This window comes from Sinocyclocheilus grahami, unplaced genomic scaffold, assembly GCF_001515645.1.
Source record: "Sinocyclocheilus grahami isolate Dianchi unplaced genomic scaffold, SAMN03320097.WGS_v1.1 scaffold39.1, whole genome shotgun sequence".
Lineage (NCBI taxonomy): Eukaryota > Metazoa > Chordata > Actinopteri > Cypriniformes > Cyprinidae > Sinocyclocheilus > Sinocyclocheilus grahami.
In genome coordinates this window covers 1519828-1539357 of record NW_015505218.1, presented here as the reverse complement: position 1 = coordinate 1539357, position 19530 = coordinate 1519828, and the positions used below count along the sequence as shown (strand labels likewise).

General features: G+C 35.2%; 1 protein-coding gene across 1 annotated transcript in view; it reads left to right on the top strand.

Annotated features, from left to right (window-relative positions):
* lars1 (leucyl-tRNA synthetase 1) overlaps nucleotides 1–19530 on the top strand; it is a 30661-nt gene that overhangs the window by 9513 nt on the left and 1618 nt on the right. The window contains exons 16-30 of the mRNA XM_016267587.1: nucleotides 2016–2101; nucleotides 2319–2384; nucleotides 2509–2591; nucleotides 2949–3087; nucleotides 8176–8388; nucleotides 8762–8819; nucleotides 9318–9381; nucleotides 9586–9769; nucleotides 10582–10672; nucleotides 12270–12410; nucleotides 13171–13311; nucleotides 16727–16837; nucleotides 17234–17344; nucleotides 18185–18289; nucleotides 18772–18867. Coding sequence (XP_016123073.1) covers nucleotides 2016–2101; nucleotides 2319–2384; nucleotides 2509–2591; nucleotides 2949–3087; nucleotides 8176–8388; nucleotides 8762–8819; nucleotides 9318–9381; nucleotides 9586–9769; nucleotides 10582–10672; nucleotides 12270–12410; nucleotides 13171–13311; nucleotides 16727–16837; nucleotides 17234–17344; nucleotides 18185–18289; nucleotides 18772–18867 — 1689 coding nt within the window. The remainder of the gene's footprint in view (nucleotides 1–2015; nucleotides 2102–2318; nucleotides 2385–2508; nucleotides 2592–2948; nucleotides 3088–8175; nucleotides 8389–8761; nucleotides 8820–9317; nucleotides 9382–9585; nucleotides 9770–10581; nucleotides 10673–12269; nucleotides 12411–13170; nucleotides 13312–16726; nucleotides 16838–17233; nucleotides 17345–18184; nucleotides 18290–18771; nucleotides 18868–19530) is intronic.

Sequence of the window (19530 nt, the reverse complement as noted above, 5' to 3'; positions counted from 1 at the left end):
AACATCTCCAGAACTGCTCTGAGAGTCACTTCATCAGCATTTGACTGTTTCATTTCAGTAAAACCATCATCATGCCATACACACACAGAAATCTAAAAGGTATTCACGGCAACCCGTCAAAATAAAAGTTCGGTTTAACTTGAGGGCATTGGCAGAAATATATTACTATTGTTGAGTAGAATGTACGTAACAGGCTGCTACTACTACTACTAAAATTATTAAAACCTTATTTTTAAGGAATAAGCATTCAATATTTCTTCAATGTTTTAATTGTAATATTAAATGACCTTTCTTTTCCAAAAAATAAAATTTGTTTAATTTTCATTACTTAAAAGATAGATTAAATGAATGTTTTATGCCTTAAAAAAAATGTAAATACACAACACAGAATTTCTGAGCAAAAAAATCATAAGGCTATTGTAAGAATAAATTAAACTTGTTTTATGCTTTCAAATAATTAGACATGCTAAAACTGAATTTGGTTACAATAAAACATAAGGTTGGACAAATAAAACATTTCATAGGGCCCTAAATGTAATATTTGTTCAACTTTTAATAAATTGATGTTAAATTGTTTAAGTTTCATGATTTGAATGAATTAGACATGCTTTTGATTAATAAAATGTAATTTAACCATTAAAAAGAAGTCCAGAGAAAGAAAAAAAAACGGAGAATGCATAATTAGCTTATATAACCATTGTTATATAATTGGTATTTCATTTAAAAAGAAGACCATGTTCTTGTTCTTTATGAGAAGTGGTTTTATTTAATTTTAACATAAAGGCTTGTTGTGTGTCACCGCAGTTAAATCGTCTATCATGATAAAACCTTAATATCAAACATATATCTAATGAGTTTGGAAATTTGAGAGAAATGCTTAATAAATGCACTGTAACTAAACCCATTCGATTTTAGCCGACTAAATTTACTGTAGATTTTGTCGACTGAAATCTTATGATATTTAGTAGACTAGAACTAAAAACAATTCGGATGACTAAAACTAAATGGCATTTAAGTCAAAAGACTGACTAAAACTAAATCAAAATTTGCTGTCAAAATTAACACCGCCTCATACTCAAGGAAGAAAAAAACAATAAATGCCCCAGTATTATTCAGGGCCCCAAACTGAGCTGAAATATTACATTTTGTGCAGTTGTTGATGTGTATATGGCCAAAAATAAGATGACATTCTGATTGTAGCATTGCAATCACTTGACATAGCAAATTATTTTCCACAGAAGTATAAGTACATAAATGATGATTATTAGTGAAATAAATAGTAAATGTTAACAGAATTTCGAGACTTTTAAAAAAAAAAAAATAGATTTGCAATCCATTTACAGTTCAGTATTACAAAACCGATATCCAATTAAGGAAAACATGATTTAATATAGGAAAAAATTGTTAAAACCGTTTTCTCAATTTTTAGTTGTCACTCTAAATCTCCCAATAACATTTTTGTAAGGTGGTATTTAAATGCTTAGGTTTTTTTTTCATTTATTTTTTTAATCAAAGCTCTAGATTTTAATATGGGGGCAAAACATATAATGCAATGCAGCAATGATTGGGAGATGAACGTACAAATAACCATTCCTCTAAAGCCTGATCTATTGATCTCATATTTTAGCATGGTTTTTCTAAACCGTTTTCTTTGGATAATCACGTAAACCTAAGTTGCTTTAGTCCGGTAAATGTTCATCTTAAAATATTGCTATACCAATAAAATTGATTTTCTACATTGTTTATACACTTTATAAAAATCATTAATGATTTGAAAAAGACAACCTGAAGGTGGATGTTTTTAAAATTATACTAAAAGCCCTTTTACTCTCTAAGCAAGTAGGTTTTTGATTGTTAATCATTTAGAGGCCTTAAAAGTTTGTGAATTATATATATGATACAGTAGGCTTTGTAGGGTTTATGATTGAACATTTAATTATGAGTTGCGAATCTTTTTTACTAATTTTTATAAGGTATCAAAAAAAAGTCTAACCCTATTGTATTTATTTTGTTAGGGTGAGGCGATGATCTACATGGAGCCGGAGAAGCAGGTGTTATCTCGCTCTGCAGACGAGTGTGTTGTGGCATTGTGTGATCAATGGTCAGTGCAGAAAACACTCTCATACAGATGCTACATACTATTTTATCTCCGAACGCATGATAACATCTACTACCGTCTTGTAGTATATTCACTCCCTCTTCAATTAAATCATGCCCTATCCCTGTGATCTTGTGGGATTTTAGTCATTTTTTTGTTGTGGTGGTGACTTGCCTTGAGGCATCCCTGATCGATTTGACTTGGGCTCTCTATCTGTCAGGTATCTGGATTATGGCAATGAGGAATGGAAAAAGCAAGCTACGGGCGTCCTGGAGGCTCTTGAGACGTAAGTCTCACACTTTGTGGCATCGGGAGATTACAGTGGAAGTTGTCAAGTTGCTGTGTGGCACCGTTATTGCTAGAGAGACCATATGAATGCGTGAATACTGACTGTATGCTTTGCTCTTCAGGTTCTGTGACGAAACCAGGAAGAACTTTGAAGCAACATTGGCTTGGCTTCAGGAACATGCCTGCTCCAGATCGTATGGGCTAGGTAAGACCGGCTTATCTGTGTGTCACTGTAGTTAACAAGCTTTGTTGCCAGCTTTTCCTGCAGCCTGTTGGATTTTTCTTTTGAAATAAATTGCTTGTAATAGTTAGGCAAACTACACAAAGTTTTCTTTGTACACATCCATTTGAAATCACCTCAGATGGCCGCCTTTGTGTGAAGCTTATCTTAATCAAAGTGGTTTTGTAAGGACAAGGCCCATCTATATTTCTTTTGTAATACTCTTATTCCTCGCTCCTCCCTTGCCCCCAAACCACTCGGCGATACCATCAGCAATTTTCATTCTATTCCTTAGAGAGTACCTTTGATTTTGGACTTCTTTTATGTGTTTGGTTCCCATAGGAACCCGGTTGCCATGGGATGAACAATGGCTCATTGAGTCCCTGTCGGACTCCACAATCTATATGGCTTACTACACCGTGGCACATCTCCTCCAGGGAGGGGTCCTCAACGGACAAGGACCCTCGCCACTGGGAATCAGGTATTATTTGCTTTTGCGGAAAAAGTAGGACAGTTAAAAAATGCAAAACCATGTGAATTATAGAATAAACAAGACAGTTCTAATTACCAGATTTAAGTAATGCAAGGTTTTGTCGGATGAAGATCAGTTAAACAGGAGAATGAGGAAAGGTTATTGATGGAAAAACGTAAGAATGTAAACGTAAAAGATTTTGAAATGATTGTTTGGATTTTAGAGTCCTTTATAGGGGTGGGCCAAATGACCAAATGTTATGTCACGATGTGAGTAATTTCATTTGACAGTAATGATATATAACTATAGTTATTTTTGATTAAAAATAAGGTCTTTGATATCAAAATTTGATACCATAGAAATTTCATAATTCTTGTCACCAGTGTCAATATTACACACACACACACACACACACACACACACACACACACACACAAATATATATTAGCCTAAATTAAAAAACTCAAGCTCACTGAAGACAAGTAAACAGTCAGCAATTAAATAATAAGCTAATTACAAGAAATAGGACAAAAATAAGCAACAGTAGAACAAATAAGAAATGCTACATTGTATAATCAAATGAATAAAAACACTGCATATTCTTCACTGTCAAAGTTAAATATATATTTCTTCTTATTAAAGTTACAAAAGTGATTTAGTCAAGAGCAGTGAGAGATTTTCTCTCTTTTGTTGTTTGATTAACATGAATGACAGACAGCAGGAATATTAGACTGCTGTCACTTTAAGAGCTGCCCGGATCTAGTATACTGTTACACACGCGTTTTCTTTCTCAGCCGTTTGCTTTCTCTTGCAACAAGTGTGTGTATTTAACCATTCAAGGCCTATAAAGTGGCAAAGATAACTCTGTTCCATACTCCCGCACTCTATGAGCAGCGTTTTCACATGTACGCACCTCATTTTGCTGCTGATTGCATTTCAGCGGCTTAAAATCACTTGTTTTTAAACCGCAATGCTTAAAAACGTGTGTCTTTTGTAATACTCTTATTCCTCGCTCCTCCCTTGCCCCCAAACCACTCGGCGATACCATCAGCAATTTTCATTCTATTCCTTAGAGAGTACCTTTGATTTTGGACTTCTTTTATGTGTTTGGTTCCCATAGGAACCCGGTTGCCATGGGATGAACAATGGCTCATTGAGTCCCTGTCGGACTCCACAATCTATATGGCTTACTACACCGTGGCACATCTCCTCCAGGGAGGGGTCCTCAACGGACAAGGACCCTCGCCACTGGGAATCAGGTATTATTTGCTTTTGCGGAAAAAGTAGGACAGTTAAAAAATGCAAAACCATGTGAATTATAGAATAAACAAGACAGTTCTAATTACCAGATTTAAGTAATGCAAGGTTTTGTCGGATGAAGATCAGTTAAACAGGAGAATGAGGAAAGGTTATTGATGGAAAAACGTAAGAATGTAAACGTAAAAGATTTTGAAATGATTGTTTGGATTTTAGAGTCCTTTATAGGGGTGGGCCAAATGACCAAATGTTATGTCACGATGTGAGTAATTTCATTTGACAGTAATGATATATAACTATAGTTATTTTTGATTAAAAATAAGGTCTTTGATATCAAAATTTGATACCATAGAAATTTCATAATTCTTGTCACCAGTGTCAATATTACACACACACACACACACACACACACACACACACACACACACAAATATATATTAGCCTAAATTAAAAAACTCAAGCTCACTGAAGACAAGTAAACAGTCAGCAATTAAATAATAAGCTAATTACAAGAAATAGGACAAAAATAAGCAACAGTAGAACAAATAAGAAATGCTACATTGTATAATCAAATGAATAAAAACACTGCATATTCTTCACTGTCAAAGTTAAATATATATTTCTTCTTATTAAAGTTACAAAAGTGATTTAGTCAAGAGCAGTGAGAGATTTTCTCTCTTTTGTTGTTTGATTAACATGAATGACAGACAGCAGGAATATTAGACTGCTGTCACTTTAAGAGCTGCCCGGATCTAGTATACTGTTACACACGCGTTTTCTTTCTCAGCCGTTTGCTTTCTCTTGCAACAAGTGTGTGTATTTAACCATTCAAGGCCTATAAAGTGGCAAAGATAACTCTGTTCCATACTCCCGCACTCTATGAGCAGCGTTTTCACATGTGCGCACCTCATTTTGCTGCTGATTTTAAACCGCAATGCTTAAAAACGTGTGTAAACTCAGAAGTTTTGGTGACCACGTTCCACGTAGCACAGCAACGTCACATGAGCGTATAACCACGATATAGAGACAATAGTCCAAAATCTCTATCGTTGACAAATTTCTGCTGGTTAATCGTGTCTGCCGGTATATTGCCCACCCCTACTTCTTTATATTATATGTAGATCATACCCATTTTCCCCATTTATTCAGCTTAACACTTGACCTTTTACCACCAGCATGGGGCAGGTAGTCACTGAATCACTTTAAAGATTAAATAGAGTGCTGCAGGGATGACATATTTTTGTAGGCCAAAACCCAAAAATCAGCATTTTAACACTTCTGGATCCATCATTCTGAAGTCAATAGATTTTTTTTTAATCTTTGTACACATCCATTTGAAATCACCTCAGATGGCCGCCTTTGTGTGAAGCTTATCTTAATCAAAGTGGTTTTGTAAGGACAAGGCCCATCTATATTTCTTTTGTAATACTCTTATTCCTCGCTCCTCCCTTGCCCCCAAACCACTCGGCGATACCATCAGCAATTTTCATTCTATTCCTTAGAGAGTACCTTTGATTTTGGACTTCTTTTATGTGTTTGGTTCCCATAGGAACCCGGTTGCCATGGGATGAACAATGGCTCATTGAGTCCCTGTCGGACTCCACAATCTATATGGCTTACTACACCGTGGCACATCTCCTCCAGGGAGGGGTCCTCAACGGACAAGGACCCTCGCCACTGGGAATCAGGTATTATTTGCTTTTGCGGAAAAAGTAGGACAGTTAAAAAATGCAAAACCATGTGAATTATAGAATAAACAAGACAGTTCTAATTACCAGATTTAAGTAATGCAAGGTTTTGTCGGATGAAGATCAGTTAAACAGGAGAATGAGGAAAGGTTATTGATGGAAAAACGTAAGAATGTAAACGTAAAAGATTTTGAAATGATTGTTTGGATTTTAGAGTCCTTTATAGGGGTGGGCCAAATGACCAAATGTTATGTCACGATGTGAGTAATTTCATTTGACAGTAATGATATATAACTATAGTTATTTTTGATTAAAAATAAGGTCTTTGATATCAAAATTTGATACCATAGAAATTTCATAATTCTTGTCACCAGTGTCAATATTACACACACACACACACACACACACACACACACACACACACACAAATATATATTAGCCTAAATTAAAAAACTCAAGCTCACTGAAGACAAGTAAACAGTCAGCAATTAAATAATAAGCTAATTACAAGAAATAGGACAAAAATAAGCAACAGTAGAACAAATAAGAAATGCTACATTGTATAATCAAATGAATAAAAACACTGCATATTCTTCACTGTCAAAGTTAAATATATATTTCTTCTTATTAAAGTTACAAAAGTGATTTAGTCAAGAGCAGTGAGAGATTTTCTCTCTTTTGTTGTTTGATTAACATGAATGACAGACAGCAGGAATATTAGACTGCTGTCACTTTAAGAGCTGCCCGGATCTAGTATACTGTTACACACGCGTTTTCTTTCTCAGCCGTTTCCTTTCTCTTGCAACAAGTGTGTGTATTTAACCATTCAAGGCCTATAAAGTGGCAAAGATAACTCTGTTCCATACTCCCGCACTCTATGAGCAGCGTTTTCACATGTACGCACCTCATTTTGCTGCTGATTGCATTTCAGCGGCTTAAAATCACTTGTTTTTAAACCGCAATGCTTAAAAACGTGTGTAAACTCAGAAGTTTTCGTGACCACGTTCCACGTAGCACAGCAACGTCACATGAGCGTATAACCACGATATAGAGACAATAGTCCAAAATCTCTATCGTTGACAAATTTCTGCTGGTTAATCGTGTCTGCCGGTATATTGCCCACCCCTACTTCTTTATATTATATGTAGATCATACCCATTTTCCCCATTTATTCAGCTTAACACTTGACCTTTTACCACCAGCATGGGGCAGGTAGTCACTGAATCACTTTAAAGATTAAATAGAGTGCTGCAGGGATGACATATTTTTGTAGGCCAAAACCCAAAAATCAGCATTTTAACACTTCTGGATCCATCATTCTGAAGTCAATAGATTTTTTTTTAATGTGTTTTTGATTAAATGCCTGAAATAACATCTGTGGTAAACATGAGCTCCAGATAGTTGTATTTTTTATTGACATGACATGATAAAATACACCAGTAATATCGCAGGTGGCTAAATGGGACTACTGTGGTTGTCAGGGACATTAAACGGCATCACACCAAAGAGGAAAACTCATATATTCCACTTTTACAACCTCATTGTGTAAATAATCACACTCATGCAAACTATTCTAGTTAAAAAAAAAATGCTTAATGGTGGTGCCGTTGAAGTCATGCGACTGCGGTGAGGTTTGTTTATAGCCTATGTCTAGCTTTTTTCTGCTGCCCGATTATATTTAATATTCAAAATTTTTAAAAGTACATAGAATCATATTTTTTTTGTGCGCCATCACTGCAGGACTTTATATAGTAAAATAATTAAAAAGTACATTTTACAAATGGACCTTGTCTCTTAACTTTTTAGAACATAGATAACATAGGTAATATATTTAATTTAAAATGAATTTGACAAGTAATAAAAGTCAAATTTACATGTACCCTAATATCTGCTTGCATTTAACAACCCCACAGTGTTCGGATAAAGAATCCAGCAAATATATCATGGAAAATATGCTCTCAAATTGAGTAAAAATTGTGAGAATTGAAAGATAAAGCTTACGTAAAATGTGTCAGACTCACTGTGAATCAAATTGAGAACAAAAATAACATGGGAAATGTCTGAATATACTGCCACACATGTTCATTGTTACTTGAATAAAAATGGTAATCCACAAAAACGTGATACAGAAAACCACATTTCCTCCCATTAGAGCCGAGCAGATGACGAGGGAGGTGTGGGATTACATCTTCTTCAAAACGGCACCTTTCCCAAAGACGGACATCCCAAAGGAAAAGCTGCAGAAGCTCAGGAGGGAGTTTGCGTTCTGGTACCCTGTAGATGTCAGAGTATCAGGGAAAGATCTGGTGCCAAACCACCTCTCCTATTACCTCTACAATCATGTAGCCATGTGGCCCAATGACAGGTACACTGCAGTTTACTTATTTACAAGAAAATGCAGTTTACATTACAAAAATGTATGTATTACAATTAAAAGTACCCCCTCCACCCACTGTTGTAATTCCTACATCACGACTCTTACTACTTAATTTAAATTTTTTTTTACATTAAGAGAAAGTAATATTCTAGTAGTAATATAGCAGTTTAATTTCAATTCGTCACCCTGATGGATATTTGCATTGCTACTAGGGATGCACCGATATGAAAATTTTGGCCGATACCGATAACCGATTATTCTTTATTTTTGCCGATACCGATATGGTGGCCGATATATCGTGCATCCCTAATTGCTACACATTTTCACGCTCTTTGCTATTTTATTATTTTTTTCATGAAAGTGACAAATGGCCAAAAGCAGTACGTGCCAATGGTCATCTTTTGCTAAACTCTGAAAAGGTGAGATGATATTCCTCTTCTGTCTTTCTTGTTGGGAAAGACATACGCCGAGTTTGCTCTAACCTTAGCTACAGTACAATAAATTGTGCTCCAGTGTAATTGTGAGGACCACATTTCTGAGAAATGCTTGATGGATATCTTTACAAATCTCTTTAACAAGAAGTCCATAAATTACCATACTATTACAGTATTTATTAACATTTTTATCTAGCATTTATTTATTTTTCAGCTTTTGTTTTAATTTAAGTTTTAGTAATGTTATGCGCTTTTGTTGTTGTTTTAAATATTTCTTTTTGCCTTTAATTTTTGTTTTAGTAATTTTAGTGCTTAAACTTATTTTATTTCAGTTAGTTGACAAGGCAACATTTCTAAATGTCAAGTTTTTTTTGTTTGTTTGTTTTCTGTGGTATTTCAATTAAGAAAATAGTTTGTTCCTCTGTATTTATGAACACGCATGTTGTGGATGGTCGTCTAATTAGATGTTTATACACCCACCAGATGTCCAAATCCACTGGCAACTTTCTCACTTTGAGTCAAGCCATTGCCAAGTTTTCAGCAGATGGTAAGTCATTTAAAGGCCAAACACTTTACATGTGGTCCTTACTGCAGCAGGAGTAGGTTTAAGACCTATGCATGTAAAGTCTAACTTTGTGATCCCCTCAAAGAGGATATATGTCTTCTTTTTTTTTCTGTGACCTGTAATGTAGAATTATGAATGTGAATGCCATAAACCCCTGCCAACCTTGACTGTCTGTCGGTATCGTAGGTATGCGTTTAACTCTGGCTGATGCTGGGGATACGGTAGAAGATGCTAACTTTGTCGAGGCCATGGCAGATGCAGGAATATTGCGTCTCTTTACATGGGTGGAATGGGTGAAAGAGATGATCGCCAATCAGAACAACCTGAGGACCGGACCAGTGGACACGTTTAATGACAGAGTATTTATTAGGTAACACGAAGTGTGAAACAAAAAAAAAAGCATTCATGTAAAATTCACTTGTTTCCATTCAGTAGTATAGTGAATATATTATATTGTGGTATAATAACAACAATAGAAGTGCACTATTTTATTTCTTTATTTTATCTACTTAACAAAGAAAATAAAATGGGAATAGATACACTACCATTCAAAGGTTTGGGTTCAGTAAAATTATTTTATTATTTGTTTTCCTGAAAAAAAATAATGATTTCATTCCGAATGACAAATTAATCAAAAGTAAAAGTAAGGACATTTATCATTTTACAAAAGATTTAGGTTTCAAATAAATGCTGTTCTTTTGAACTTTCCATTTAATCCTGAAAAATCGGTTTCTATAAAATATTAAGTAGCACAACTGTTTTCAACATTGATGGTAATAATAATAAATGTTTCTTGAGCAGCAAATCAGCATATTAGAATTATTTCTGAAGGATGATGTGACACTAAAGACTGGAGTAATGATGCTGCAAATTCAACTTTGCCATTACTGAAATAAATTACATTGTAAAATATAATCAAAAAGAAAACGGCTCTTAAAGCTGTTTTTATTGTACTTTTTTATTAAATTAATAAAACCTTGGTGAGCTTCTTATAAAACATTTTTAAAAAGTCTTACCAACCACAAACTTTTGGAACAGTAGTGTGTATATATAGAAGATTCATTCATTCCTAACTGTTTAGAATTTTTGACTGCAAAATGAAGGCATGGTTTTAATCTGTAAAAGGGTCTTTATTTTTATTTATTGATTTATTTCCACCTGATTATCTATGTCTGTCTGCAGTGAAATGAATTCCAGCATCAATAAAACAGAGCAGCACTTTGAGAGAATGATGTACAAAGAGGCATTGAAGAGCGGTTTCTTTGAGTTCCAGGTAACACATAGACAATTAAATTCACCATCCTTCACATCAACATCCGTTGGCTAAATAATTGTGGGGTGGAGTCATATGGAGCGATTATATTTACATTAGTAATATTAAAGGCACAATATGTAAGATTTTTTTAATTAAAATTTCCACAAACCACTAGAACAGTGTTATATATTATGCTGACTTGTGTACTTACATTATCCCAAATGGTTCGAAGAATGTTTAAATCCAGAGAAATAAGCAATTTTAACTAGTGACACGGACCGTGTCTATAGAGTCATTGTGTCGCCTGCCAATGACGTCATACACCCTCGATTTCCGGTTTTGTTTTGTAGAAAACATGGAAACACCAAAGACGCTTTAATATGTTGTGCGTTTTAATAGACCGGTGACGAGTATCATAACAGAAATTTCAAATGTATCTAGTATGATAAAACCGCGCTGCCTTTTTTTTTTCCCCCCACATACTCACGACCGGAAGGAGCGGAAGCGGTCGATTGTTGCATAATAAAAGCTCCGCTGCTTTCGAGCCGTGTGTCACGCTCGTTCAGTGGCCTCGTTTAGCTTCGACGGCTTTCAGCCTCACCCTGCTTCATTCTAGTACGTTAATAAATCATTAGCTCATCCATGAACATGATTTCTGCCCGAGTCCCGTCGAATTGCATTGGCTGTGGGGATGAAGACGGCTACTCCCATGATTCCACACTCAGTCATGGCGTCATCAAACTACGCCTTTGATTCTTTGTTTATTTTGAATACGCGCCCTCTAGTGGCGAAAATGACATTGTGCCTTTAAAGGGGTCATATGATGCTTTTGTAAAGATCGTTATTTTGTGTATTTGGTGTAACAGAATATGTTGACATGCTTTAATGTTCAAAAAACACATTATTTTTCAAATACTGTACATTATTGTAAGTCCTCTATGCCCCATTTTCTACAAAGTCCCTCCTTCCGACAAGCGCAGTCTGCTCTGATTGGCCAGCTGACCCAGTGCATTGTGATTGGCCGAACACCGCAAGCACTCGTCGGAAATGTAACGCCCCTTACCATAATCGCGAGCTTCATCTTTCAAAATAAATGTAAAGACAGAGCCCAAAAGGGGAACAGAGTCGCGTGACAGACACAGTGATGAAGCTGGTATGTGTTTGCAGTACACAAGCCACGGTTAAGACAGCTGACTCCACTGTGATGTGTCTCGCTCTCTCTCTCTCGAACATTTCTTTCTTTGCGTGAACATTTGGGCGGCATTATGCAAATATTTCCACATAGTGAGGTAGATATGTGGGGGCGTGTTAGAACGAGCCGTTTTAGGGGGGCGTGGCAGAGTCTTAACTTTGATAAAGAATATCTCTTTGGTTTTGAGACTTTAGTCTTTGCAACTTCAGGGATCTTATCTATGCACAATCAGCTTGTAACACTCCAAAGAAAAAACTTGAAATCACATCATATAACCTTTAATTAAAAAGAACAGTAACACATCACGTTATTTCAAGAGACCGCATGTACTGCATGTCATTCCATGATATGTCAGGAAATTTTCAGCAGTGTAAACTTTGGCAGCGAGGCTATGTATAACAACAAGTTCTTGATTCTTTGAAGGCCGCCAAGGATAAATACAGGGAGTTGGCCATCGAGGGCATGCACAGGGATCTTGTGTTCCAGTTTATCGAGAACCAAACACTCCTGCTGGCTCCCATCTGCCCCCACCTGTGTGAACACACCTGGTCCCTGCTGGGGAAGGTGAGACCCCCTCTACGCTGAAGGACAGGTTTCCACTAAGGAATTGCCTGCTTACTCGTGAACCATAACATTTCACAGCCAATCATACTATTGAGGAACTACAGTAAATAGCATTTTCCACACATATGGTACACCTTGGTTTTCCAGTTGTTTGTTTCAAAGGCACAAATCCTAAACTGTATGCAACAGATACAATCATGCAACAATGTCATACTTTTGACATTCAATTAATTATAGTAAGAAAAATATCCTTAATAGCTAGTTTTAATTACCATTATTTTTGGGGATTTCTTTTTTTCCAGAATATAAATAAGGAATGTTTAAAATAAATATGGAACATTTCTGTTATTTCCTTTTCTTCTGTCTAGCTTGTACTTATTTGAACAATGCTTGAAACTTGGTATGACGAGCACTTCCTGTGTCTATTTGCCTCTTTAAGATGAATCGCTTGATGTATTCCCCAATTGTAAGTCGCTTTGGATAAGTGTCTGCTAAATGAATAAATGTAAATGTATTTAGTAAAAGCTTTATTTAGACTAGAATTGCATCCGTGGTATATCCATTCTTGCATTTTGTCCACTCAATTTTAAAAATTTAATTTCAATGCTCAAAGATTATATTCCTTTAAACAGCTAATAGCAACTGGCTGACTAAACATTATCCCTTATTTAAAAAATAAATAAAAATTTATTTAGTAGAAACAGAAAAACAAATATTTAACTGAGCTGCACTGTTAACACTTTATTTTCTCTCCATACAGAGCGGTTCTATAATGAAGGCTCGCTGGCCTACAGCCGGTCCAGTGGATGAGATCTTGATTCGATCCTCACAGTATTTGATGGACACTGCCCATGACCTCCGTCTTCGCCTGAAAGCTTACACACAACCGGCCAAGGGCAAGGTATGGATGGACCACACTTTAATTCTTTTTAATTAATTTTCTAGTTTTGAGAAATGTCTAAATTTAATCGGCAGACCAAAAACCCAATTTAAAATAAAACCTTGTCTTAAGGAAGATTTAGGCTGACTTGTTTCTGGGTTTTGGCCTACAAAAATACATCATCTAGGGCTGAGACGATAAATCGATGCAGAATCGATTCGTGGATTGATTCTGAGAACTTCAGAATGCATCGCGATTCTCTCTGGAATCGATTCTGAGCTTAGATTTTAACTGCAGATGGCGCTCTAATCTACTTTTTATCCGCACACTCAAATGCTCATGAAGAAGAGCGCTTGTGCGTTTGGCTGAGTAATGTAATTTCACCTCGGCTCAGAATGCTTTTATATGACGCAAGATTAATGTAAACTAGGGATGCACGATATTGGATTTTGCCGATATCCGATATGCCGATATTTTTCTACTTCTTTTGACCAATGCCGATACCGATATATTTTCTTTTGTTTGGAAACAAAACCAGGTCTCTCCTGAGCAAATATTATAAACAAATAATTTTTAATTATGGTTAGTTTTTAACAAAAATGTATTTGTTAGAATTAAATAAACATTTAATGAAGTTCTTTTATAATGAGAGTACACTGAAAGCTGAAAATAACTATAAATCAACAGCATATTTTTCTCAGACAAATGCAGTGATAACATTTTACAACTCACTGGAAGCAGTTCTGGGCGGATGAGGTATGAGGTCAGTGCTGCGCATGCGCCAATGAGTCTCGTGAAAACCAACATTTGTTAACAGGAGCAAAGGAAGCAAAGTTTCCTTATTTTTGGAAAGGATTTGGATACAAGCAGAGTACGGCTGTTTCTATATTTATATCATTTATATTTATATTATACATATATATCATACATATTTTAAGCAATAATTATCGTTTTATCGCCCAGCCCTAAAGTGCCATATTGACATATTGACAAGTGCCATCGCATCGAAAAGCCAATCACAGTAATCTCTCATGACAGCGATGACGACATTTCAACATGTTGAATCAGCCGTAAAGTCAACGGCAAAAACTGGGCTGACAGATGCTCAAGGATGGTCCGGTCGTCGGCATGTTGTGTAACAGTTTTTAGGGTCCCTCTGAAATTTAGGGACTGCACCTCCTAGTGGCCGAAATTGGCTATGTTTGCCCATTTCTGTTGTACCGTTTATTCTAAAATCATATTTCTGGTGACTCTTTAAAATAGTGCACAAGTCGCAGCATATCTGCACTGTTGTGCTTGGTCCTGTAATTGCTGCTTGCCGCTATATTTATAATAATATGATAATACACCATTTTAATGGTTCAAACTTTTTATCTCTATGATGAGAATTCACCAAACTTTGCACTCAGGAAAGGTCAGTAGCTAATTTCTTGGATTGAATGCATGGTTGCATAGCAACTAGTGTTAAATGTGATGTTCCAAACCTCAACCCTGCTACCTCAACATTAAAGTTTGAGTAATTTATGAAGATTTTCAGTTAGGTTACTTTATGGTAGCTACACGTTGGGGTTGTACTTGAAATTTGTAGCACTATTCATAAAAACCTTGTAACATTGAGCTATTAGACAGAGATCTCGCACCTCCAGACCCCAGCAGTCCAGCATGCTGCCCAACCCCACCCAAACATAACTGACATTAAGAATGAAGCAAGTCGACAGCTGTCATGTAGAGTGAGTCCAGCGCTGTCCCAGACCTCCCCTGACAGAAGAGTAGTGCATTATCCCTCGCTTTTAACATGGGACGGTTTCCCTACAGTCTGTTTCTACCTATGCTGAGGCTTATGTAAGCGTTATGAGTCAAAGCTCCGAGGAGGGAGGCTTTTCTCAGTCCTGTTGTTGGGACCATGTGGTAATGGATGTCGCTTTGAATAAGGAGTTGTTGTGCTGATGTGTTTTAGAAGGTTTTAGACTGTGAAGGAAACTGTACTGGTGGTAACTGGATATAAAAATAAGAATATAAAACTGGATATTAAAGTAAGGCTAGGGTTCAATTTATAGATTTAAAGTATACTTTTAAAAACGTATTTTCTAAAATAAAATAAGTTCAAATATTTTATACTATAGTACTACTATAGTAGTAGTAGTAATAATAATAGCAATAATAATAATACCGTATTGACCCGGATATTAGACAATGTTTTTTCTCTTGGAAATACATCTGAAAAAACGCGGTCATCTTATATTCAGGGTCTAGACTTTGACATGTCAATAATACACCCACAACAATAGGTGGCGCCAAATACGCAATAAAACGAGTGTGCCATGAAATACGTAATGTAATGCGTGTTGTAAATATCGCGAGTAAAAACAAAACAAAACCTTCCAGCTGCATGAGTCGTGACTGTCGCGTTAGCCTGATGGGACCAAACTCCCTTTAAAACGTAAAACATCTGGAAAAAGGGGGGTCGTCTTATAATCGGGCCAATACGGTATATGACTACACATTTATGTAAAAATTATAAATTGTAAATAAATAGTTAATAGCAGTTACATTCATAGATATTAAGTTTATAATTGAAATTGCATCATATGACCCCTTTAATAAGATTTTGGTAGGCTACTATTAGATGGATAGCCTAAATGTCCTAATTCAGATGGGCTGTTTTTTTTTTTCAATGGTACATCAAAAAGTGTATATTTTTTAAATGTGATTGTAGGTACATTTGACCAGTTTTTACCACACTTTCAAAACAAAAATTAAAATCGGAAAAATATGCAATATGAAAATAATTGAAGACAAAATGTGTTTTACTGAGAAAAAACAAGATTTGGTTTTTAAAAAGCCTTTTTCCAAAAGGTACATCTGGAAAAAGGGGGGGTCGTCTTATATTCGGGCCAATACGGTATATGACTACACATTTATGTAAAAATTATAAATGGTAAATAAATAGTTAATAGCAGTTACATTCATAGATATTAAGTTTATTTTGAGAACATTTTCAAAATAAAATAATAAAAATAGAAAATATAAAATCGGAAAATAATAATAATAATAGACATTATTATTATTATTATTTATAATATATATATTATATACCAACTTATGTAACAAAACTAAAATAAGGATAAATAGGGCTAGAGTTACATTTATAAAAGTTAAAAATTTGAATGAAAGTTTCATTTGCTTTCTCCAGTCCAGTCAAGATTTCATATGTAGCAGCAGTAGTGATAATAACAATATACAATTATATAATATATAAATAAGAATACATTAATATATCACAACCCCTTTAAATTAAAATAAACCCATTTACTTTATAAAGAACAAATGTTTAATGTATAGAATTATTTACATTAAAAATAATACTTTGTAATGTTACTGCACTTATACCATCTTATTTCTAGTTTTAAGTTTTGCTTTCCTTTGTCTATCACAGAAGGGAGACAACAAACCACCAGCGAAGCCCACACACTGCACCATCTACGTTGCAAAGACCCACCCGCCGTGGCAGCACAGCGCCCTCTCTCTGCTGGGCAAACATTACAAGGTATAAACACCCTAATCACATCTCTCATATCAGCGTGTACAAACTGAGACAACCTTCACATATTTAATAGGGCTTGACACAGATTTCATGAATCGATTTGTTGATTCCAATTTCGTTTTGATATTGTTATTATTATTATTTTTTTTAAGTGCAACATTCTATCAACTAATGCTGTAAAATACACCTGTCGTTTGATACATTACTATGATATTAAAGGTTCAAATTAACAAAGTCCAAATTCAATTGCTGATCATTTTTCATCACACGAAAAGTTTTCATGACAAAGCAATTGGTACATTTCTCTGGCACTATTCGGAATGTCATTTTTCAATTCGGAGTGTTAAGTTTTGATAGGCTGTCAATCAAACAGCAATTCTTTCCCATTGTCATTTCTAGAGCAACAATGGAGCTCTACCTGACAATAAGGTCATCGCCATGGAGCTGGGTGCCATGCCGGAGCTGAAGAAATACATGAAGAGAGTGATGCCCTTTGTAGCCATGATAAAGGTAGAAGAGTTTGGACCTTCAATACGATCTTGTAAAAACTGGGTCTTAGATTTAAGAGCATGGTCAAAGGCTAGCATCAACAAAGGCTGTGTTCACAATAGCATAGTGCTGGGCAACGATTAATTGTGAGTAATCACATCCAAAATAAAAAGTTTTTGTGTACATAATATATGTGTGTGTGTACTGTGTGTATGTATGTGTGTGTATATATATATATATATATATCACACGCGTAAATATACACCGCACACACATATATTATATAAACAAAAAACTTTTTTGGATGCGATTTAATCCCGATTAATCATTGCCCAGCACTACAATAGCATACTTCCATACTATTTCTGCATTATGTATATTAAGCACAGTATGCAAATTTGCTATATGCACAGAATACTGTGATCTTTTTCAAAATATGCAATTTACAACTTACTTGGAATATTGTATTCCACAATGCGATGTACTCAGACCTTCTATTTATGTGACAAATAAATCAGAATTGGGTTTTATTAAATGTTAATGAACACAATCTTTTGTGTGTATATATGCCAATAATATATGTACACATTCCTGAAAAAAAATAACAGTTCAAAGTTTCTATAAGACATATTAAGTAGCGCAACTATTTTCAAAATGAATGATAATAAGAAATGTTTCTTGAGCCCTAAATCAGCATATTCAAATGGTTTCAAATGATTTTTTTCCACACTGAAGACTGGATTTCAGTAATGCAAACTATATAAATAAATACATGTTTTTTTTTTAATGTTAGTTGAATTGCTTGCAATATTATAGAATGAAAGTGTCATTTATATGCATTTAAATTGGTCCCGTTTCCAGGACAACCTAGAGAAAAACGGGCCCAGGGTTCTTGATCTAGAGCTGGAGTTTGACGAGTGTGCTGTCCTACTGGAGAACATCGTTTATTTGACTAATTCACTTGAGGTAATAGCACATAACTACTAGAAAAGCAAACTAAATGTTCAGTTCTACAAAACCAAAGGACAGAAAACAACTTTCATAACCCTTAAAGAAAATCTAAATTGACTATGTATGGCTTAATTAATGACCCTAGTCTTATTGTACATGACTCATCAGTGCACAATACTGTAAAGAAAAATCATTCAAATAATTTTACTTGCAGTAATTTAATAATTAATGCAAGTCAATAAAATAAAGCAACACCTTCAAAACAAGCCGATTATTTTCATTTGAATATTGTGTTTTACTCTAAAATGCATTGCAAAGGTTTCCTTTTTTCCCCTCTCATTTTAGCCATTTTTCTTTTGTAATAAGCGAGCTGCGGTGCTGAAAGCACTATTATTAGCTGACTCTTGGTCTGATCTCATTGTTAGTTGTTTCAGTCAATAGCTGAATGATAACCGGTGTCATTCTTTCTCTGACCCTCCTTCCCTCTCCTCCATCAGTTGGATCAGATAGACATTGTGTTCGCCTCTGAAGCGGATGACAAAGTGAAGGAGGACTGTTGCCCTGGGAAACCGTTCTGTGTCTTCAGATCCGAGGTGATGATGAGAGCCCACTGAGGCCCTGTCATAGCTGCTGCACCATCTATTGTTTCTGTTTTTTAATGGTTGACCTGGCCTGTGCTGCATGCAGCTCGAGACAGACTCATTTTAGAAGCATGCTGCGCATTGCTAATGCTTCTTAGATGCAGCTCACTAAGGTGTAGTGTACAGCGTTCAATCAGACATAAAATGTTTTCGGAGTTATCGCCAGGCTTTTGGAAATATATGTGAAATATGATGCTATGTTTTTATGCAGGATTTGATATGCAGTGTTCCCACAACCAAGGAGAAAAACTGGAAATATTAAAGAATTTTAAAATTGTGATATCCAGACCTGGAAAGACATGGAAATGTAATCGAATAAAATAAAGACTGTTTATAGCAAATTGTATTTAAACTGAAAACAGTTGTGCTTAAAAAAAAAAAAAATATATATATATATATATATATATATATTTTTTAATATATATACACATTTATATTTCAGTATTCTTTGAAATAATAGAAAGTCAAAAAGTAATATTTTTTAACATTATAAATGTCTTTCCTGTCTCTTTTGACCAAGTTAATGTTCCCTTGCTGAATAAAATTGTGTAAAATGGTATTGTATCAAAGTTTCTGTAACTGATTTCTACATTGCTAATAATCAGAAATGTTTCT